Consider the following 22,388-nt stretch of genomic DNA (forward strand, 5'->3'; position numbering starts at 1 on the left):
AGCTTTATCTTAAGAATGGATTTTTACATTTGAAGAGGTTGGAAAGAACAAAAAGAATGATATTCCATGGCATAGGAAAATGATGTGAAATTCAGTTCAGTGTGCACAAAGTTTTATTGAAATACAGCACATTCCTATTTTTACACAATGACTACCGGCTGCTTTAGCAAGGGAGCCCATGTGTCCTGCAAAGTCAAAAGTGTTTATCAGTTGATCCATTACAGGAAAAACTTGACAACTCCTTGTCTATGTAGTCTACACAATCACCTTGTTTTAAGGCTCAGATGAAAAAAAAAAGTGGGTAAAATACCAAGTTTTGCACTCGATCCCTGACATTGGTCGTCTCCTTTGATTTTCACAACCAATGGGTAGTTATGTTATCCTTAGTTTCTAAAGAGAGGAGAATAAACACTCTCATAGAGCACACAGATAGTGATGGCAAGCGCTGAGTTGTGAATTCGTCCTGTGTTTTCTGATTCTGCCTTTTGGAGTGCACATCTTCTGAATTTTCTTCCATCATTGGTTTCCGGGTTTAGAAGGGGTATCTCTTACGCATGTTGTAAGGAGGAATGAAACTTCCCTGCCCCCTTTACCTGTTGAAATTTTTTTCAATTAGAACAACTTCCTGGGCCTTTACTTTCCTGTCGGATGCGGGTCCTGGCACCTGGTTTCCAGTTGTCCTTGCCAAGTGTCTGAGGAGTTCTCATGGCAGCTTCTCCGACCCTGGCCTCTGTAGCTTCAGCCCCATCTGCCCATTCTAGGGCCGCAGGTTGGACCTCTCCTTAGCGCTGGGGTTGAAGCCTTGGCCCTCAGATGGATCCCATTCATTCAGGAAGCTTGAGGAGGCTTTGAGCATAATTCAAATGTGTCTTCTGCTGGCCTTTTCATTCGTCGTCATTTTTCAGGCTTGCAAGGAGTGGAAGATCATTTCTTCATTCACTCCTTCCTCATCCGAGTTCAGAGATGAAACCCAACCACTGGTTGAAGTGCCCTTAGAGAAACCAAGCTCCTTTCGGGGTCGAGCTGTCATGACGAACCCAGAAATGTACAAGGTGAATTTCTTCTGTTTGTCCACACTTTTTTTATATATTGAAAACAAGGCTGGAAAAAGAAGAGGAGGAGATAAAGAATCCAGCATTAAATTTGACCAGTCTTCTTGCACAACAGCAATGGGAAGAAGCATGGGTTTCCTCCTGTTGGAGACCCAGGCTGGACAGGCTGGGCACTATCTGAAAGTGAGCGGGTTGGGCTGTAGTTTCTATTCCTCTCTGGCACTAAGCATCACTCAGAAATTTCGATGCGATTCTAGGATATTTCTTAAATAATTTAGTACTCATGATATAATGAAAATGTAAGAGCCGTTTAATTTTTAAAGTCAGTCATGGCAGTTGTGTAAGAGACAACCATTGGGATAAATTGAAGTGAATATAGGACATGTCTGTACTACCTTTGTAACTTCCAGTGAATGTATAATTATTTCAAAACTGGAAGTTAAGCACCTAACAATATTCAAGAACCAGCCTGTGTGAATGGAAAGGGCTAGAGTTTCATCTAGCCTCAGTAGGCCTCACTCATCTGTGCTGTGACCACAGTGGGCTGTGCTGTAGCTGTCTAAATTTCAGTTTTTGTATTGTTTTAGTTTTCTCTAAAACCTAGTTTTGCATTAGACCCCTCAGACTGAAGGCTTACTATCTTTGTCTTTAGCTCCTTAACGGAGAGCTGAAGCAGCTGTATACAGCCATCACGCGGGCTCGTGTCAACCTCTGGATCTTCGATGAAAACCGAGAGAAGCGGGCTGCTGCTTTCAAATATTTCATTGGGAGGAATTTTGTCCAAGTTGTGAAGACAGATGAAAATAAGGGTAAGGACTTTCAGATAGCTCAGTTTCTCTGAGCTGTTCTTAGGGTCGAATTTGAAAGGTATCATTTTCTGAAAAAAACACTTTCCTAAGAAATGGGAACTGTTCTTCAGTTGCTAAAATGTATATAGGAAAAGTATGATGTAAGGGGGAGCAGGGTGGGGTTAACTCCTTCGGGGACTGTCTTTTATTTTCCTTTTACTCCTTCTTACCTTTCTCATCATAAATATGTCGTTCCTCTGTGCCACATTCTTCAGTGACTTCAGTGCCTACACGACATGTCCAGTTTCTGCATCAGAGCATACCAGCTTGATTGTGGTCTGGATCCCAACATGCTAATTAGCAGCTCCTCTAGCTTCTATGCCCTGAACTCCTCTCCTAGCCCCAGTTTGCTCCTGATTTGTGATTTCCCTTCACACCCATGGTTCCTCCTGCCTGGCATGCCAACCCACCCCACCCCACCCCCCTGCCTCCTTTTGATCCCTTACTGCCCTGTTACCCAACCCCGGGGAGTCCAAGGACCAATTCCTCCCTTAGCTCGTCTTTCTGCTCTCTGATCTATCTGCTTCTCTCATGATTCCTTTCTTGTGTTTCTTTATCCCTGTTATCAACAGCTTTGTACCTTGTTGCTGCAGAGTCAAGTCTGTGCTTGACACATGATAGGGAACAAATCATTATTGAGAGGATGAATGGCCTATAGTTAAGGCCCACTAGGAATCCAGAATGTGGTATCTGAGCCATTAATTCAACTTACATATTTACTTATATTCCTTTAATTCACTCACAACTTCTTGAAACTGGTAGAAGTTTCCCTTTCACCTTTCTGAAGAGTCAGTACACTGTGTTCCAACAAGATACACAAAGAAGAGAACTTTGTGTTTGGGTAAATCGCTCGCTAAGAACACTCCCTGATTCTGGCATTCTACCCACACAAGGACAAAGTGGATAAAAGATAAAGAAAATGGGCCCTGTCGCCCTGTTGCAGAACATAGAGTGCTGTGTGCTTTTGGCTGCCTTTCAAGATCTGTGAAAAACATACCTTTTGAACCAGATGCTCTGCTTCTGGTCGTCTGAGCTATTTTTGTTAAAAAAAAAAAAAAACTCAAAGATCCATGCACAAGGAGGCGCCTCACAGTCCTGTGTATAACCACAGAAAACTAAAGGCAGTATTGTGTCTACCAATGTGAAAAAGGCTAAGTGTGTTTCCTTCCATGGAATGCCATGAGCCGCTTCTTAGAGTAAGGTGGACTTCCACTTAATGATGTAAAAACATGTTTAAGATAAGGAAGAAAAAAAACTTTAAACCATATGGATAGCGTAATTCAACTGTTGAAATAATTTTACATTATAAAAATGTAAAAACTATCTAGGGAAGTAAGTATTTGGTGCAGTGATGAGAAACTGTTTGGGTTTGGATTTGGGTTTTGGTTCCGGGATTTTCTGTTCATTCCAGGTTTCTGAGAAGTTGGCTCATGCGGTTGGATCCCTGCCATACTTGTAGGAGACTCAGATTAAATTCTGGTGTCCTGGCTTCAATGTGGCCCATCTCTGGCTAGTATGGACATTTGAGGAATGAAGTAGTTGATAAAAAGATCTCTGTAGAGTCAATGTATCTTTCAAATCAAATCAATAAAAATTTGAGGGCATATATGCATATTAGAATAGAATGTTTATTCATGTGTGTATGTTTGTGTCTGTGCTAACACCTCTTCCACGTGTAACTTCTAAATGCAGTCCAGTGTATGAGTTTGTGTATCAGGAGTTTGTGTTTGCCCTAGGAGCTGAGATGACTGCATTGCACGTCAGAGTAACGGGCATCAGTGCCCTGAGTTAGTTTCTGATTTCTGCTTCATGCCAGTGTAGATCCTGGGGGGCAGTGTTGATGACTCAAGTGGTTGGGTTCCCGCCACCCATGTGAGACCTGGGTTGTCTTCAGGGGTCCCAGCTGTACCATTAACCCAGCTCTGGCCGTTGTGGGTATGTAGGGAGTGAATCAGTCGATGAGAACTCTGTTTCTGCCTTTCTGCTTCTCAAATAGACAGTATTTGAAAAAAAAAAAAAGGTTTGTGAGAGTCTAGATAGGAATAACAGAGTATTTGAATCTATTTGACTCTTGAGTTTCTTCAAACAAGAATTGGCAGTTCAGATACTAAGGGATTCATCAGAAATTTCTCTGCTGCTATCCACTTCACAAGTATGGGTAATATGGATTGTGAACAGTAAGAGTTTGAAGGAAGACAAGCCACATATGCTACAGCTGTATGTCTGAGTGTGAGGCTTCACGCCTCTGGTGTACGGACTCGTGGCTGTGAAGTTGTGTGGTCGATTTGGATACATTCCACTTTATATGTGCACAGTCTCTGGGTTGTTTGTGGACTTCAAAAATCATGTTCACAAACTGTTGCCATAGTTTAAGAAGACTGGCCAAATTAAAAAATGAAGTGAAGACCTCCTGGTAGCTTAACTTCATGGAAGGGGATGTTGTTGTCTTGCTTGAAGGTTACTGTTGAGTGGGTTCCTCTAGGCCATAGTTAGTTCCTCTAAAGTTATGAGAGGCAACAAGGGCTTGGATACTGGTTGGTGGTTTTCTGCAACCTCAGGTATTTCTCAATTCATTCTGTGAAGGCTGCTTCTAGTTGTTCCTTGTGGCCTGGCTGGAGACCGAGATTAGATGTTCTATTCCTAGGATCGCAATGTTGTGCTGTGAAGGAAGTGTTGGCCACTTGGAGGTAAAAACTGGCTTCAAAAACTCTCCACCCGTGTAGTCACAGGAAGTTGTTTGGGTTCACTTTGTTTCTTCAGCTAAAAAGGAAATGAGTGGGTTGGCCTGGAGTGTTTGTTCTCAATATTTCTGTAGTTATAAGACTTTTATTCCCAAAACATGCTCTGGCACTCACTGTGAGAGAACATCAAGATGGGCAAATTTTCTAGTTTGAAAATTTAAATAATCTTTAGCTTATGTCTTTGTAGAATTAAAAATACAAGAGAAAGTGCATCTTAGTTGCCAGCTTTAGTTGGCATGTGGTGAAGTCTTTCAGAACGTTTCCTTGGGCAAAGGACCTTGGACGAGTGTAGTAACAATGCTGTTTGTGTGTTTTCAGCATGGTGTCTAGGGTTTTCTGTGGCGATATCAACAGAGTACCAACAAGGCACATGGGGTCAGAGTAAGACACTGGAAAGCCATCAGTGCCATCGGACAATGGCAGAGGTAGAACAAGAAGCGATGAGGTGATGAGGCGGAAGGTGTCACTCCCTTGGCTGATACCCATTGGCCCGATATCTCAAGTCCTTTTGGTTCTGATTTGGCTGTTATTATGTTCCTGGCATTCACTGTCTGGTGTGTGCTTTGTGAAGCTGTGGCTTAGATGTGCATGATTGTCATCCATTGCTAAGGATGCTCAAAGGGCCATAGTTGGGGGAGGTGGACTCAGTCACTAGTGGCCTAATGAAGCCCACAGAAGGGATGGATAAATGGGCTATACTAGTCTGTGTCCACCTCCACAAACGTTGCTAGAGTGCTTACTTGGATGAAGGCAAAGACGTTGCCAGAGTGCTTACATGGATGAAGGCAAGGTGCCCACTTGGACATCTGAATGCTCTCTGACTTAGGAATTGTCTTACGATTTTTCTACTTTATGGTTATACAAGAGGAAGTTTTCTGATGCAGTAGAAGCTGTCCTTTAGATGTCCAGTTTTGATCTTCCCCAGCTAGCAATGTGCAGTGTGGTGTATTCTGGTGCTGGGCAGTGATAGCACACAAAGCTCCCAGGCAATGACTATGCAGTTAAACTGTGTTCATTAGTAAGCTGAGTATATTAAGCTCACAGTGGAGTTTATGAAGTATAATGCCATTGTAAGTTGAAGAGAAGCTAGAATTGACTATAAAATTCTGTCGCTCGTTTTTTGCTGAAGTTCTGACCTAGGAGCTTGATAACAACAGCTATTTGCTTTGGGGTTTTGAGGAGGAATTGGTAGTTGCTATCTGTCTTTTTATTCATTGCCAAACTAAAGCAAACTAGATAAAAATTTAAACCAGACCACATTCCTCATCACCTTTGCCTCCATCTTGCAGAACCTGCACCAGCCTGGACTGAGAAGATAAAATGTATTGTAAAGGATTGTTAAAATGACCACATGTATGTATCAGCCTGCTCTGGTCTCTGCAACAAAATATCAAAGATTGGATGGCTGAACCAATCGTAAGATCATGGTTTTGGCCCGGTTGGTTTCCTCTGAGGCCTCCCTCTCTGGACCATTGAGGAGAAGCTTTGTGCTGCGTCCACATGGGGTCTTTTCCTTCGGCTTGGTTGCCCTCATGTTTCTGTGTGTTCAAGTCTCCTCTTCTAAGGAAACTAGTCAGATTGGGGTTAGGGCTGCTCTCACAGACTTCTAACTGAACACCTCGTGAAGGTCCCATCACTAGCATAGTTAACATTCTCAGGTGTTGGGTGTTAGCATTCCGATCAATAAATTGTAAGGGATGCAGAGGGTCAGTGGACAGCAGCTCAGCCCATAACAACAGATTTAAGTGAATGGATGCCCAGAGAAGTAAACCTGCTTTTCTTTTTATTTTAGACTTTGATGATAGCATGTTTGTTAAGACCTCCACTCCTGAAGAATGGATTGCACAAGGAGAGTACTATGCCAAACACCAGTGCTGGAAGGTAAGGGGCTGGGACAGGAATGTGGGGCCGAAGGCTCATCGAGACCAATTGTCAGGTCTAATAGACAGGGTTTCCTGCATGCTTCCAAGAAGTGTGAGGGTGAATATGGTGCTTGGGCCACTTCTGGAATCTGAGGTCACTCGGAATGAGTAGAGTTCCCTGTCCTGCTCACTCCTTAGTCAAAGTGGGCATGACCACCCTTCACTTTGGCCAGGTCCAGCATTGCTGATGGACCAATGCAGGGTCATGACCTTTCTGCACTGTTGGATCTTTCTATGAAGAGTCTTTGGCCATTGCTGTCATCACACTGCATTTGAAGACTGTGGCATTGTTCTCTGACTTGTTTTTCAAATTGGTCAGCTGCATACTTCGCTCAGTCTCTGCCTGGTGGTCATGAGTTAAGCTCTGTCACCAGTCAGCACTGAGCAGTTTCCAGCTACAGTCATCTTAACCAGCCCGAGCAGTTTCTTTACATGAAATGTTAACTCTAAGATAAACATTTTGAAGTATGGAAACCAGACTAAAGAGTCTCATCGACTTCCCTCAGACAGTGTTCCTTCATCGCCAGGTTTCGGATGGGCTGCCACAGCCAGTGTCTCCCTTGAGGTCATGGTAGTGCTTTCTCCACTGGCAAGTTACAAAAGCCCTAGTAAAAGAGAAGCTTTTAGAAAACCAACGGGAAAAGTTCAGGTCTCAGGGTTGGTTCTATAGCTCAACAAAGTCATCTTGGGCACCTTCTCAACCCGTTTCTTCTCTGTATCACCTGCAGCTCATCAGAGGTACTGCCCTTTGTGGTACCTTGATGGTTGCTTCAGCAGCTCCCGATGCTCTGTGCCCCTCAGTGGCATCCCCAGCAGGAAAGAAGGGCAACCACTTTGTTACCGACGATATTCATTCCTCCCACCCCCGTTTTTACCATGAAGTCCCTGATGGACTTCCTGTTACATCTCATCTTATTGATCAGTACTAGGTCATATGTCCCTTCCTAGTTGCAAAGGTTTCTGGGGCTTTAGCCCTTTAAGAGAAGTAGGTTCTGCTATCAGGTAAGAAAAAGCAGAGGGAATTCTGTGATCAGTTTGGCGACAGCATCTGCCACCACAGGCATGGCCTCACAGACATGCGCATTTCCCAAGGCTCTGACCACCCCAGGTATGTCAGATGCCCCCTGCCTGCACTGCTTGTGGCGCTTCCTGGGAGAGCCGTGGGAGCCGGTTTTGTGGAGATCACTTTATGCCTCTGTGTTCATGTTGGGAAGGTCCAGGTTTTCATTCTGACAGGGAAAGTTTATCTTTTATTGTGATCCCTGAACAAATGGACACAGCAAATGAACACAGTGTTTTTTTTCTGGAGCACTGGGTCCCGTTGAAGCGACCAGAAAGTGGGTAGGGCATTGGGACCGAAAGTCAGAAGGAATGTCTGATGTTTGTATATTGCACCAGGGAATAAGGTTTAAGTCTCCAGCAAATACTTCATATCTGGGGTCTAGAATGTACCTGATGCTGCATGATAAACTACCTTAAACTTAGTGTCTTAAAACAAGACATTTCATTTGCTCCCAGTTGCGTGGCCTAGCAGTGTTGGATTTAGCTTACATCGTTCTTCTGGCCTCAGCTAGACAGCTTGTTTCTGCATTCAGCTACTAGTCCGAGACAGGTCTGTTTCTAGGGGTGACTGGCTCTTGGCTCAGGTAACAAACAGGGATGACTAAGGTCCCTGGATTGCATAGTCTTCATCTTCTTCCTGCTCAGACCTAAGCAGGATCTAGGGAAGCACTGGGAGTCTCTTGAGGATGAGCCTTAGAACTGGCCAGCATGGCTTCTGATGGCACAGAATTAGAATGGAGAGAAACTGGGCAGCAGGTGTGTGAGGAGAACCTGCAAAGTTGCACCAAAGTTTAAGGGAGGTGAACAGATGCGATAGCAGTGTAGAGGATGTGGTCACCCTAGCAGTCTGTGAGACGGAGTGAGATGTAGACTTCATGCTATTGTAGGTTTGGATATGTCTAACCATTCTTTTCCAGATAGGTAGATTTTAGTTAGAAAAGTTGACTGAGCCCCAGAGCTTTATTCACTGCTTGTTCTTACTCCAGCTGACCATCGTTGTAACATCAGACTTTTTTTTGGCCGGGTGTGGGTGGGCAGTAAATAGGGAGGGAGAGGAGGGAGAATATGGGCAACAGGTATGGGTATGGAATTGCAAACTCTAAAATCTTACCCACTGTTCTCTTCATTACACTATTGTTACCCATATGTGTTGCCCATGGGTTTCCAGTTACTTATCCCTTTTAAATATACCTTTTGAATGTTTAAATCTAAAATCTTTTTAGGGGAGCCGGCACAGCTGGGAATGTTATAAAAAGCCTCCTCGCCTGACTTTATTTTGACCCCGCTAAAGGACTTCAGGACTCAGGTGGTTTATTAAGTTTTCGGCTGCATGTCAATGAATGTTTCAGAACCACCATTCAAGATTTGTTCATCCAACAGATTCCTCTTGAGCTGTGGGCCAAGCATTATGTTTCAGTTCTAAGAATGTGAGGAGAAGCAGAACAAGCAAATAGATCCCAGTTCCAGCTGTTGCAGTTGTCACAGTTGAGAAACCACCCTTTCTGGACTGGAGGACCAGAGAAACCTTCCTAGAGGAAGGGAGCCCTGGGCTGAGACCTGCAGAATGACTCAACTTAGCCAGGCAGAGAAAGGGTAGAAAGTATTTGTGTTAGAAGAGTGTGTGCAAAGGCCCTGTGTTGGGAAGGAGCAAGGCATAGATCTGAGGTGTGGGTTATGGAAATAAAGAGCATGAGTGGGGAGAGGTGCCACCCTGCCCACTTTATCAGCAGGTGCCCCACAGTCCGTGCCTTGCCCACTCTGAGCCCTGATGTCTGCCTGCTAGACAGAATGGGAACCTTCTGTTCTTGTAGCCTCTGTTGGAGACACAGTGTCAGTATTGCTAGAGTAAAAGCAGCTTTTTGCTGGCAAGGAACAGGTGCAGACTCACTCCCCTGGGTCACAGTCAGAGGGTGTGTAGTGGATCTGCATGCACCCAGGGAAGTGGAAGTACTCCACCATCTTCTGTAGCTCCACTGCCTACTCTTATGCCAAGTATTGCAGCTGTTCAACCAGCACCACACAGAAAATCAGCAGTACCAACTGTACTGAAGTACAGAAAAGCCCCTGGGTGATTTTGGCCAATTACTCAATGGCTTTGGCATGAGGTTGCTATTGTATACAGCGAGAAAGATGACACTTCTTACACATGGCTATCCGCAGATTAAAATAGACTGTTGCTTTGGTGGCCTGCACACTTATATATCATTGTATCTTTTCTGTGCTTCCTGGGTACTTCCAAAAGGAACCTTTGTGTGTGAAGCGTTGGCCGGTAACACAGTTAGTCTTGATCGTCTGTGGCTGCCTTAGCATTTCTGCATCAATACTCCTCCGTCTGAGTTGAGGTTAGGGCAGGATTCAGTGCCTGGTCAGGGCAAGCATAAAATGCATGTTAACTCCTGTTCCGTGTGTCACCTTCAGTACCTTAGTGGCAATCCAAACCTTTTGCCTGTTCCAGGTTGCAGCCAAGTGTTACCAAAAAGGAGGTGCATTTGAGAAGGAGAAGTTGGCTCTGGCCCACAACGCTGCTGTGAACATGAAAAACAAGAAAGTTAGCCCCAGGTAGGATTCTCCAGATAATGTTAGGTTTGCTCTGATGAGAGCAGCATGTCACCTCTTTTGGTGGTGGATCCACATCCCATGGGAATGCTGTTTTATTTCTCCAGGGAAAAGCAGTTGGAATATTTGAAACTGGCTAAAACCTATTTGGAATGCAAGGAGCCAAAGCTGTCTCTGAAGTGCCTGAGCTGTGCCAAGGAGTTCCAGCTCTCTGCCCAGCTGTGTGAGAAGCTGGGAAAGGTATGCCCCCTCCCTGGCTCACAGCTGCCCCTGGGAGAATTGGGCTTCATTTGAGCACGTGGAGAGTGGGCCACTTAACCTCTGTGTGGGGCAAGAAAAAGACCACAGTCTTCGGAGGGATGGCCTGGCCCTGGTGACTTATTGGGCAGTCCCTTTTCTACCAACGCAGGCTTTCAGAAATCCTTGGTGAGTGTGTGTGTGTAGTCCCTTCTCTACTGGTGCAGGCTTTTAAAAATTCCTGGTGAGAGAGAGAGAGTTAATTTTCAAAGCCTGCTATTAACCACAGGTCAAATGTTCAAACCCCAGATGGGTTTTAGAGTATCCTACTTCCCAGCTGGACGTCTCTGGGTTTGTAGGCTCTCCAGACTTGTCATGAGGTTTTCCTGTGTTCCCAGCAATTACTCCTTAGATATGCACGGGCCAGCTCAGCAGTCACATGTGACCATTTAACTGAGAGTCTAAATTAATTAAGGTATCATGAAGTTACAATGCATGCTGTCAGTTCACCAGCCACGCTGCAGGTGCCTGTTGCTAAGGGAACATTCGCAGCCTCACAGAATGCTCTCTGGAGAGAGGTACTAGCTCAGAGCTCAGCCACTCGGAGTGGTCAGCAGGCTGGCGGTGGTGTCAGACTCCATTTGTTTGCAGCAAGCTTTAGCACAGCAAGGTGAAAGGAAGCAGATGGTAATTTGTAGAGCCATTTGGCATTGCCGTGCCATCCAGGGGGGTGATGGTTCCGCTAGTGACTCACTTCCAACGTGACATTTTTGATGGACTGGACATTTCATGCAGCCTGGTCCTTCTCTGCAGATGATTAAAGAAGCTGGAGGCCATGTGTTCCCTGCAGGGTGACATCCTGACCGTGGCGGGAAGGCGGGGTCTCTGTGAGTGAAGCACGCGACGTGCTAACTCTTGAGCTTTCCTGCCCACATGCTGGGGGTTGGGGCTGGAGGTTAACTGTGGCCCCAAGCCAGTGTCCAACAAGACAGTGAGGCTCTCTTGATGCACTTTGTCCTGCTTCGTGATTATGATGGAATGGGACAGGTTATGGGATGAGAACGATGGTGGGGGCATCCAGAAGCAGACATTTCAGTCTGGCTGGAAGTTTCAGTCCTAGATTCCAGGAACTGGAAGCCAGCATCTGCCCGACACTCTTCAGCATTGCCTCTTTGGAGACAGTCACTCCAGGACCTAGGCCTCAGCTTGTCACTTTCCCGTGTTTGCCTATTGAGTTTCTTCCTTGACTCAACTGGAGGCTTTGTCCCCACTACGCCTGTCTCCTTATCCCCCACCCTCTTACCAAACTTTGCCTGTGAAAGTGAGCAAGGCTGGGGGGAGAGGCCAGGAAGCCCTTGACTGCACCCGGTGCTTCCTCCTGCAGCACTTCAAGCACCTTCACAACATCCCGCCCGCAGACCTTGACTTTCTGTCTCTGCATCCACTCTCTCGGGGTCACTGTCTTCTCTCACCAGCCCACTGTAGCAGCTCTGGGATCCAGGAAAGGAGGAGTCCTGAGCTCAGAACCCTGCCTGGAAGAGCGTTCAAACCTCACCCAGTCTCAGACATCTTGTGTTCTCACCCCGATCAACTGGCAAGATCCAAAAATGACCACTTGGTGGCAGCTTTTGCTTGGCCCCTGAGGCCAGATCACCTCCCTTTTTCCAGCCCCTCAAAACGTGTGCCGCTGCTGGGAAGAAGTGTTTGTGGGGATGTGTGGGAATGTAAGGTTTCCTTTCAGGATTCCGGTGTTCTGTCTGCTTCCTGTCTCCAGAGAGAAGTATCGGTTTCTCTAGAATCCTTTCCAGGCCCTTGCCCGGGATGCTAGGTGGAGCCTCCCCATGGAGCGAAGTGGGCCAGAGTTGGGGGTGGGGGGCTGCTACTTGGCCCTGACTGTCTTCCCTGCCTTCCACTGGCCACAGCCGGTACCTCATTCATTCACACATTTTTTTTTCTCTCTCTCTCAGAGTAGTAAGTACTGGGGAGGAGAGAGAAATGGGTAGAATTGTTAGATATACAGGGCATGAGGTTATATGATATGGCTAAGATGAGTCTAGGCACTTCCTAATTGTGAGGTGTCTGTAGAACTTGCACATGAAACTGCAAACTTTACTTTAGCACTTCCTGAAGCTTTTCTCTTTCAATATTACCTCATAAGTTTTATTTTTGGAGGGTTTGTCAAATACCTGTTGCTGTGTCTTGCTTGTCTTCCCCCTGCCCCCCCCCCGGGCCCCAGGAGCAGCAAACAACATAATGTAATTAAATACTCAACAAATTGGCAGATTCCGTATTGTGTGCCAGGCACTGGGAGTGCTGGCGAGAAGCCTAGACCTTGACCTCTGCAGAGCTTCTTTTTCCAGTTCTGGGGAGACAGAAGGATCATAGAGTTTACACGGTGTCAGTGGTGAAGAGAGCTGAGAACAAGACGTGGCACGAGAGAAGGAAAAGAGGTATAGACAGTAGTTTGGGTCAGAGAGCTGACTTTTGGGCAGATGATCACAGCTGCTGCATGGCATCGGAAGCCAAGCCCCTCACAAGCAGAGGCCATCCCAGCATTGTGGTGAGTCTGAGGGGCAGCAAGGAACACAGTGTTGCATGGCAAACCCACCACTGGGGGATACAGACCCTCTTGCTCTTTGCAACCGTTCTTTTCTCATTGGCAGCCATTCCCAATGTGTGTGTTACTGAAAAACACAGTTTCTCTCTTCTCTCATTGTATACGTGTGTGCACATATATACATGGGTACATTGTGCCCAAGTGAGCCAGTACAGGAGAGTGCCATGCACTGATGAAGATTTGGAAGTTCTTGATTGCCGGCAGTGAGGAGGACACTGATGCCCAAAGCTCGCTTGACCCTAAACCACAGAAGAGCCTCACCTGAAATGGGGTCAGCTCAGCATGGAGCCCCTCATGTCAAGCCTGCTATTTCGTATATGTATGTAGAGATTTATCTATTTTCATTTGAGGGCAGGGTAGAACAGAGAGAGAGAGAGAGATCTCCCATGTGTTGATTCACTACTGAAATGACCACAACTATTGGGGCTGGGCTGCTTCTAAACCAGGATCCAGGAGCTTCTTCTGGGTCTCCCACACGGGTGGAGGGGACCCATCACTTGGGTCATCCTTCTCTGCTTCTTCATGCCATCACAGGGAGCTGGATCAGAAGTGGAGCAACTAGGACTTGAACTTGCACACATATGGGATGCCTGCAAAAGTTTAACCTATGATGTAATGGTGCCAACCTTACAATAAAATGAAGACTAGGGCCCAGCGCGGTGGCGCAGTGGTTAAGGTCCTCGCCTTGCACGCCCGGGATCCCATATGGGTGCCAGTTCTATCCCGGCAGCCCCGCTTCCCTTCCAGCTCCCTGCCGGTGGCCTGGGAAAGCAGTCGAGGACGGCCCAAAGCTTTAGGACCCTGCACCCGCGTGGGAGACCCGGAAGAGGCTCCTGGCTTCGGATCGGCATAGTATCGGCTTTTGTGCTCACTTGGGGAGTGAATCATCGGACGGAAGATCTTCCTCTCTGTTTCTCCTCTCTGTATATCTGCCTTTCCAATAAAAAACTAATAAAAATGAATCTTTAAAATGAAGACTAACATGTTTTTTTGAAGATTTATTTATCTTCATTTGAAAAGCAGAGGCAGAGAGGAAGTCATCTATCCACTGGTTCACACCCCAAATGGCCACAATGGCCAGAGCTGAGCTGACCCAAAGCTGGGAGCCATGAGCGTCTTCTTGGCCTCCCACGTGGGTGCAGTGGCCCAAGGCCTTGGGAACTCCTCTGCTGATTTCCCAGGTTGTAAGAAGTGGGCTGAATGAGAAGTGAAGTAGCCAAAACATGGACTGGTGCCCATATGGGTTGCCTGCACTTACAGGTGGAGGATTAGCCTGGAACATCATGGTGCCACCCCTATAAGTATTTATTTTCAGCTTACCTGAATGGCGTCTTGTCCGTTGTTTACCTTTTCCCACTCCGTGTGAATAGTGTGACAATTTGACCCTGATTCTGAGCACTGGTCGTGTTCTGGAGTGGCATTTTCACTGCACTGGTTTGTCTACTTCCCAGCTGGACGTCTGGGTTGTCGGCAGCTCCCGGCTGCCACACATCCTCACCCCAGGGAGCAGTCTGTCTGCCTGTGGGCCAGGGCCTGCAGTGGGCTTGTGGCCCCTAGAAGATGCATGTACTTTCCCTCACTAACAACAGTCACTTTGCTTTCTGGAGTGGATGTGCCCCTTTGCGCATGAGGGTTTCATTTTTTCCATATTCTTATCTTTGTTCAGTGGGCTCTGATTCTCCAGTTTTGCGACCTGGTGGAAGTACCTCACTCCAGCTTTGGTGTACATTTCTCTGTTAGTAGAACTGAACATTTCCCTCTGTTTGTTACTCATTCAAGTTTCCCTCTAGTCTGCTTTCCCTAAGCTTCCTGCTGTGTTTTTAGGAAAGCATTTTTCTTGTTGCAGGTAACTCTGAAGTTCTAAGCCTATCCAGTCTTGTAGCCACTAGTCATGCGTGACTGTTTAAACTTGAAGTGATTGAATTACATAGAATTAAAAACTTTAGTTCTTTGATTTCACTGCCCACATTTCAAAGGCTCCAGATTCAGATGTGTCTAACGGTGAGAAACTGGATAACACAGATATACAACATTTCTGTCTTCAAGGACAGTCTGTTGGATGGTACTGTTAACTTTTCTATTAGCCATTTCACATATTCTTTATCAAACAGTTTTGATATAATAAAATCCATCAATTTTTCACCTTTTTAAAAACTCAGGGTCATAAAGACAGTGTGTTATGTTTTTCCTTAGAAGTTTCCTGTTTATGCTGTTTAACCCATCACGAGCTTGCTTTTAGACATAGTATAAGGTTGTAGTTTACATTGTTCCCTATTAAATAACCAGTTTACCTAATTGCTATTTCTGTTTTAGCGTTTTTAAACTCGATTCTAGCAAACACACATGTGGTCTGTATATTCTTAAGATCATAAAGTCATATGAATACTCTGAAAAAGTGAACTTGCTCTGTCCCAGATAAGAGATGCTGCCTATTTCTACAAACGAAGCCAGTGCTACAAGGATGCTTTCAGATGCTTCGAGCAGATTCAGGAATTTGATCTGGCTCTCAAAATGTACTGCCAAGAGGAGCTTTTTGAAGAAGCGGCTGTCGCAGTGGAAAAGTAGGTGGTTTTCTCCTGCCTGTCTCCCTTCCCTGGGGGCAGCTTGCTTTGGGTGAGACTGTCCTTTCCTTGGGGAGTGGGGTGATGATGTCACTCTTGCCCTGGGCGTGGCCTTGCTGCTGGCTCAGGAGCTCCTGACAGTCAGACTGTCTTCTGCTCTCTCGTGAGCTTTGATAGTCAGATGAAAGGTGTGTGTATTCAACAAAGTAGGCGGACTTGGTAGACTCAAGAGGAGCCTTTCAGAGCCCTGCACGGCCAAAGAGGAGACTCACATGTTGGATGATAAGGGGGGAGATGACCAGTTGTGTATTTCTGCAGCCCCACTCCGTCTTCTCATTGATCACTTACCGCAGTGGACGTAGTTGTGCGCCCAGAGTCATGTTGGTGCTTTAACGAAAAATTGAAGAGATTTCTTAAGGATAATTTTGACTGTGCATAAATTTTGCTTTACAGCCTCACTTTCTTTTCTGATTAACCTTTAAAAAAATATTTATTTATTTGGAAGAGTTAAATAGAGAAAGGGAGGGAGAGAGAGCGAGCAAGAGCCCTTCCATTTGCTAGTTCATTCCCTAGATGGCCACGGCGGCTGTGCGTAGATAAGGCTGACGCTGAGAGCCAGGAGCTTTTTCTGGATCTTCCATGAGGGGAGACAGGAGCCCAAGTGTGTGGACTGTCTTGCACTGCTTTTTCCAGGCCATGAGCAGGGATCTGGATTGGAAGAGCAGCTGGGACATGGACTGGCACCCCTATGGGATGCTGGCATTGCAGCCCAGCAGCTCTTAACTGCTGTGCTCTAGTGTGGGCTCCATAGATGAGCTTTCAAGCTCAACTCCCATCTGCTTGAGTTGCACCTTCACAATGTTTGGGAATTAAGCACACAAAGTCTGGTTCCTATCCAAAATATTTTGCTATTGATTATTATCCCAGTGACTGTCATTTTTAAAAATTCTTGAATGTTTAACAAAGTTTAGATCTTATTTTTGTAATTTCAACATATTGGTATTTTAATCCGGTTGTTATGTGCTATATTTTGGAGGAACCTTTTCGTATTGGGTTGGGTGATAAGTTGACAGTTTGTATTCTCTCTGTAGGTATGAAGAAATGCTGAAGACCAAGACCTTCCCCATTCCCAAGCTCTCCTACTCTGCCAGTCAGTTTTACTTGGCAGCTGCGGCCAAGCATCTGAGTGCCAACAGGACTGAGGAGATGCTGGCCGTCCTGTCGAAGCTGGATGTGGAAGACCAGCTGGTATTCCTGAAATCTCGGAAGTGCCTGGCAGAAGCCGCAGACCTGCTCGACAGGGAAGGGCGCAGGGAAGAGGCCGCCCTGCTGATGAAACAGCATGGTCATCTCCTGGAGGCTGCTAGACTCACAGCTGACAAGGACTTCCAGGCTTCCTGTCTGCTGGCAGTGGCTCGCCTGAACGTGGCCAGGGAGGCTGACCTGGAACATACCAAGGTCATCCTAAGGGAAGCACTGGATCTCTGCTATCAAACCAGCCAGTTGTCTGGCATGGCAGAGGCCCAGTTCCTGCAGGGGGTCATCCTGAAAGACTTCCAGAAGCTCAAGGATGCCTTCTTCAAGTTCGACATGCTCAACCACTCGGCCGGAGTGGTAGAAGCACTCTATGAAGCAGTCAGTCAGTGTGAGGCTGAGTCCGAGAAGGTTCTGGCCCTGGCTCCAGGGGGCTTGGAAGTCCTCCTCAGTCTGGTCAGGGCCCTGGCGAGAGTGACCACCAATGCTGAGAAGGAGATGGTCAAGTCTTGCTTTGACTTTTTTGGGATTTCTCAGGTGGATGCCAAGTATTGCCAGATAGCTCAGAATGATCGTGGGCCCATATCAAGACTCATTTTTGACCTGGGCTTGAACTTGCGAGAGAGGAAAACAAAAGACTATTTCTTGATAATGACGGAACAGGTGAAACTGGCCCTTAACAAACACCTTCTGAACAGGCTGTGTCAGATCACACGGAGCCTACTTGGGAAGACCTACCCTGGGGTGTGCAGCAGGTTTATCGTAGGCTTAAAATGTAAGGAGAAAAGCTGCGAGGATTTCCACAGGCCTCTGCGGCGTTGCGAGGCCAAGTGTTTGGTGCAGTCAAAAATGCACCTGGTGTCGATCAACGGATTGCTTCTGGAAGCCAAAAGAGTATTCCCTGAAGTCTTAGCCGAAGAACTGAAAGAGATCGATTGTATTCTGTCTACAGATAGGTATGGCCTTTGCAAGTCCTTCCTAAGTGTCCTCTTCCCGAAGCATTTCCATCAGAGAGTGTTGTCGGAAAACCCCATGGCGTGCAAAGAAATCCTCAAACCAGATTACAAATGCTTCCGCTCCTACAGGTGTGCTCTGAAAGAGTACATCCATTTCTTGTTCCAGAACGAGAGGGCGCGCAGCCGCCGGGAATCCACGGACCTGTGGCTCAGCGCCATGCAGGCTTTCCTTCTGTCCTCCCACTACCCAGAGGAGTTTGAAAAGCTGCTCCACCAGGAGGAGGACAACTACCACAGGGAACTCAGAGCTCTGGAGTCTGAAGGAGAGGACCAGGAGGGCCGGGGGAGAGGCAGCAGGATGAAGAGAATAGAAGGGAAGTTTGGCATGCTGCTTCCCAATAAAGACAATGACAGTGTAGAGAAGACCCACTTGTGCTTCATCCGCCTGCTGGAAAACTGTATCGACCAATTCTATGTGCACAGGAACCCGGAAGACTACAAGAGGCTCTTCTTCCGTTTCATGAACGTTCTCATCAAGAGGTGCAAGGAGCCACTCATCCCCAGCATTGGAAACACAGTGGCCTTATTGGAGTGCCAGTTTGTCCACTGTGCCGTGGTGCTGGCCCGCCTCTGGAAGAACGGCATCCTGTGCCTCCCCAAAAGCTACATCGCGCTCCTACACTACTGGGAGTTCCTGTTCACCAAGAAGGACAAGGAGCATGGGGATGCTTTCTCCATCATTCAGGACTACAAACCCAAGGATGTGACAAGAGCCATTCAGGACTTCCGGTTCCACCTCTCCTACCTCGTGAAGGTGCTGTGTGGCTACGAGAACGTGCACTTCAATGTCCTGCTCGACGCCTTCAGTGAAATCGCCTACGTGGTCTCAGGCGAGGCTGAGCGGACGCTGGTGCTGTGCTTGGTGCTGTTGGTGAATGCCGAGGAAGTCCTGCAGCCGTACTGCAAGCCCCTTCTCTACCGCCACTTCCAGGAGATCCAGAGGAGGCTGCAGCTGATGCGCGTGGAGTGTCCAGGTCAGGTTCCCAAGAGACTCGTGAAGGTGGTGAAGCGGGTGTTGGCAGCAGTCAGTATGAAGTCGGTGGTGGAAGCGCTGCAGGATCTGCTATATGAGCGCGACGAGGAGTACCTGATGGACTGCCAGTGGCGGTGGGACAGCGTGCAGACCCAAGGGCCCGTCGTCCGTGGGCTTTACCACGAAGAAGTCAAACTGAGCCGCTTGCTCAACATGGACCCCGTGAACTCCTTTGCAGAATCTGAGTGTGAGTTAGGTCAGGATGAGACTGACGAGCTGGCACTGGAAGACCGGGACCACTTCCTGGCTGCCATCCTTCTGCAGAAGCAGAGGAAGGCCTCCATCCACCGCAAGCTAAGGAGAGTGTGCCTCGTGGTGTCGCTCTGCGTCAGCTGGAGGAGAAGGGTGAGCACCCAGGCGGAGTGCACCCCAGACGAGACCAGGGAGGCAGGAACTGGGAATTTCAAAAAGGCTGATGTGGACAGCACCCAGTGTGACCTGTGTGGAGTCAAGTTCAGCCGCTGCCCGGAGAGCTACCTGAGCTCCAGCAAAGCGTTCGTGGGAACAGCTTCAGAAGTCATGGTCCTCTCCGGGGCTGAGCTGGCAGGGAAGGAGTGCCTGGAGAGGAACAGCGAGTCTTACGAGCAGCACATCCACCTAGAAGGCCACAAGAAACAGCAAGCGGCCTACCAGAAGTACAAGGAGTTCTTCCAGGAGAAGGTGGACCCAGCCATTGCGGAAGGGAAGCTGGTGATGCGGGACATCGAGCAGAGCATTTGGATCCGCAGTCACGTGGGCTCCAAAGAGCACAGCCACATGCTGCAGGGGAAGGTGCAGGAACACATCAAGAGGGTGTTGGATATGGTGGAGGATCTCTACAGGAGGAAGGCTTGGGCTGCAGGTAAGGGAGTGCCAGCCGCAGTAGACTCCAGCTTTGAAACACCCTCGTTAGTGTTAAGGCTCTCACCTCTGACTTGAGCATGGTGAGGTCTTCACAAATAGCGAAGGTGCAAGCGAGCCTGTGTTCCAGCCAGATCCCATTGTTCGGGCTACCCCCCTTCATTGAAAACTTCGCAGTTTGCTTTGGGTGCAGTGGCTTCTCCAGGCACTACGGATGAGAAAATGGTATGCTGATTCTAGAGAGAGGAATTAAGGAGAATGTTTTAAAGTGTTAAGAAAATGTGCCGTCCCTCCTAATTGATTCGCTGAGCGATCCTTTCTCAAGCACCTATTGTGTGCTCATTGCCCTGCTAGGACCTGCGAGTAGGTCCATTCCTTCTAGGAGGGTTCTTAAGCCATACCACTGTGACCTCTGTAAAGTATGAATCCTTACCTGGCCTTCAAATCAGGTTCCCCAAGCTTCCTTGTTAGCCGCTGCTTCGCAGTGTGGAATGGAAGTTAAGTTTAAAATTTATGAAGTTGTACATCTGAGAGCATTCTCGGATGCAGATGCTCTCTCCAGTTCAGGGCTTCCTGGGATTTTGAGTACAAGCTTCCTTGAAAGGTTTGCTGCTCGCCACCTCTGTTGACTCACAGCAATGGCGCCACGCTGGCTTTTAACTGGGACTCTTCACGGGGGCCACAGGCAGTTCTGAGCCTCTTAACTCTGGGGAGAACTGTTCTCAGCCAAAGCACACGGACCAGCATTGGGGTCATGAAGATTTTGGTGCTCCGTTTCTGCTGCAGCCTCTTCCGCTCACACCTGCTCTTCTCTGATTTCTATAGCGGAAGAGGGGATGACTCGGCTGCTCAACATCTTGATCCTGTCAGTCAAGGATGCAAAGGAGTGGTTCGTGAAAACAGAGGCCCGCCTCAAAGAAGAAGGTAAGGGATTCTTCAGTCCACTCCCAGAGAATGCTTTGGCTCCCAAGTGCATCTGAAGTGGGGCTGTCCAGGGACATCCCGACTGGCTTCTCACCTCTAGTGGGTCAACTCCGAGGAAACAAATCATTACCAAATCGTATCTGAGTTTCTTCAAGTGCCTGTGAAGGCCCAATCTGGGTTCATGGTAGCTGCTGAAAATGTCTTCTACAGAGATGGCTGTTATTGATGACTTTTAGCCTCTGCACCCACTCAATACAGTGACCCATGAAGACACTCAAAACCACCCCTTGACAAATACAGTTAAGTGGGTTTGCTATTCATTTAAGTCAGTGGATATCTGTTGAGCATCTGGTAGGTTCTGGGCTGGAGGACACATTCGTAAGCAAACACAGTCATTGGGGGAACAAGCCTGCATCTTCCTACAGAGGCAGAAAGCCTTGCCCAGAGTCAGCCAGCTTTTCTTTCCCCTATGATCAGAAGCGCGCCCCCCCCCCCATTCTCCACCATCCTGAGTCTTCCTTCTGGCTGCTGCCCCCTGCTGGCCACACCACTCTTGGAATGTTTCAACAGCTCCAAATGCTTGGAAGTACTGATCTGGCAGATCCCAGAGCCAGGGGGGGGAGACTTGCAGGTTAATTTGGTACACATGTGTTTGTCCATAAAAAAATCTTCAGCGTAGAACCTCCTCTGGGGACCGTGATTTTGGGATTGTTTCAAGGTGCACCAATCCAGACCTCTCCTGACTGCTTTCGTTTCATAGACTTGCACTCATTTAGGGAAGCAAAAGCTGTGCCAGGAAGGAATGTTCGTCCTTTGTCTGGCTCTCTGTGAGAGCTGTGTTTCTTTCATTTCATTTCATTTCATTCATTTCTTTCATGCTCTGTACTTTGTCTCTGCTTTTGACTTCCAACAGGTATTGTCCAGGAAGATCATTACGAAAACGAAGTTGAAGACTTTGGTGAGCTGTGTCCCAGAAGACGTCCACGGAAATGTGGAAAGCAGAGAAAATTCTAAAGTTGACACACTTGCTGCCACCTAAACCTTGAGAACATTCCATCCTAACTTAGAACTCTTTGTGCGGGGCGAGGGGCGGGGCAGGAGAGGAAAAGGATATAAGCTCTCATAAAAACAGAGCAGAGGAGTCTAGCCACACCTTTGCTGTTCGCCCCCCCTTGTTTCTCTTAGTGCCTCTGGCCTCTGCAGGGACCTCTGAAGTTCAAGTCCAGCAGTATTCGTTGCCCCCAAGTGCTTGGATCAGAGGAGTCATCAGCTGGGGTCCCCACTTCACCTTGGCCTTGGCTCTTTCCTGTCCTGAGGAAGGTCAGTAGCGGGGGGACGAAGTGTTTCCGACGGATTCCCTCCCCTGCTGCCTCGCTGCTGCAGCGCTGGCTGATGTGAGAGCCTGTGTGCCCCTGGGCCCTGTGCGCCCTGCTTCTGGCCGCCAGAGCCCAGCCTGCCTTCCGTCTAGTCCTCTCCAAGCCCATTTGGAGTGTGATTCTCTCCATCCCATCTGTTAGCACCTTTTCTTTCTCTGGCTCTGCTCTCCCTCCTTGAATTTTTGGTGACCATTCTGAGCTCCCTGTGCCACATCACAGTCAGACTACCTCAGAATGTAGTCGGGAGCTCAACCAGCGTCCCGTGGCCATCCTTTCTCGGGGCATGTTTCTGGGGAGGTTCTCAGCCCGCCTCTCCGAGGCGGTTGGAGCTCTGCTTGGCCATGGTGCA

General features: G+C 47.7%; 1 protein-coding gene across 1 annotated transcript in view; it reads left to right on the top strand.

Moving 5' to 3' along the window:
* TRANK1 (tetratricopeptide repeat and ankyrin repeat containing 1) overlaps window positions 1-22,043 on the top strand; it is a 66,588-nt gene extending 44,545 nt beyond the window's left edge. Inside the window, exons 15-23 of the mRNA XM_041003950.1 lie at window positions 906-1,052; window positions 1,705-1,861; window positions 6,434-6,522; window positions 10,081-10,184; window positions 10,289-10,421; window positions 15,451-15,596; window positions 16,688-19,740; window positions 20,565-20,663; window positions 21,577-22,043. Of these exons, the coding sequence (XP_040859884.1) occupies window positions 906-1,052; window positions 1,705-1,861; window positions 6,434-6,522; window positions 10,081-10,184; window positions 10,289-10,421; window positions 15,451-15,596; window positions 16,688-19,740; window positions 20,565-20,663; window positions 21,577-21,677 (4,029 nt within the window). The 3' untranslated portion in view covers window positions 21,678-22,043. The remainder of the gene's footprint in view (window positions 1-905; window positions 1,053-1,704; window positions 1,862-6,433; window positions 6,523-10,080; window positions 10,185-10,288; window positions 10,422-15,450; window positions 15,597-16,687; window positions 19,741-20,564; window positions 20,664-21,576) is intronic.
* The last annotated feature ends 345 nt before the right edge of the window (window positions 22,044-22,388 follow it).

Source organism: Ochotona curzoniae, unplaced genomic scaffold (assembly GCF_017591425.1).
Source record: "Ochotona curzoniae isolate NIBS_2020 unplaced genomic scaffold, NIBS_Ocur_1.0 contig_1302, whole genome shotgun sequence".
Classification (NCBI taxonomy): Eukaryota; Metazoa; Chordata; class Mammalia; order Lagomorpha; family Ochotonidae; genus Ochotona; species Ochotona curzoniae.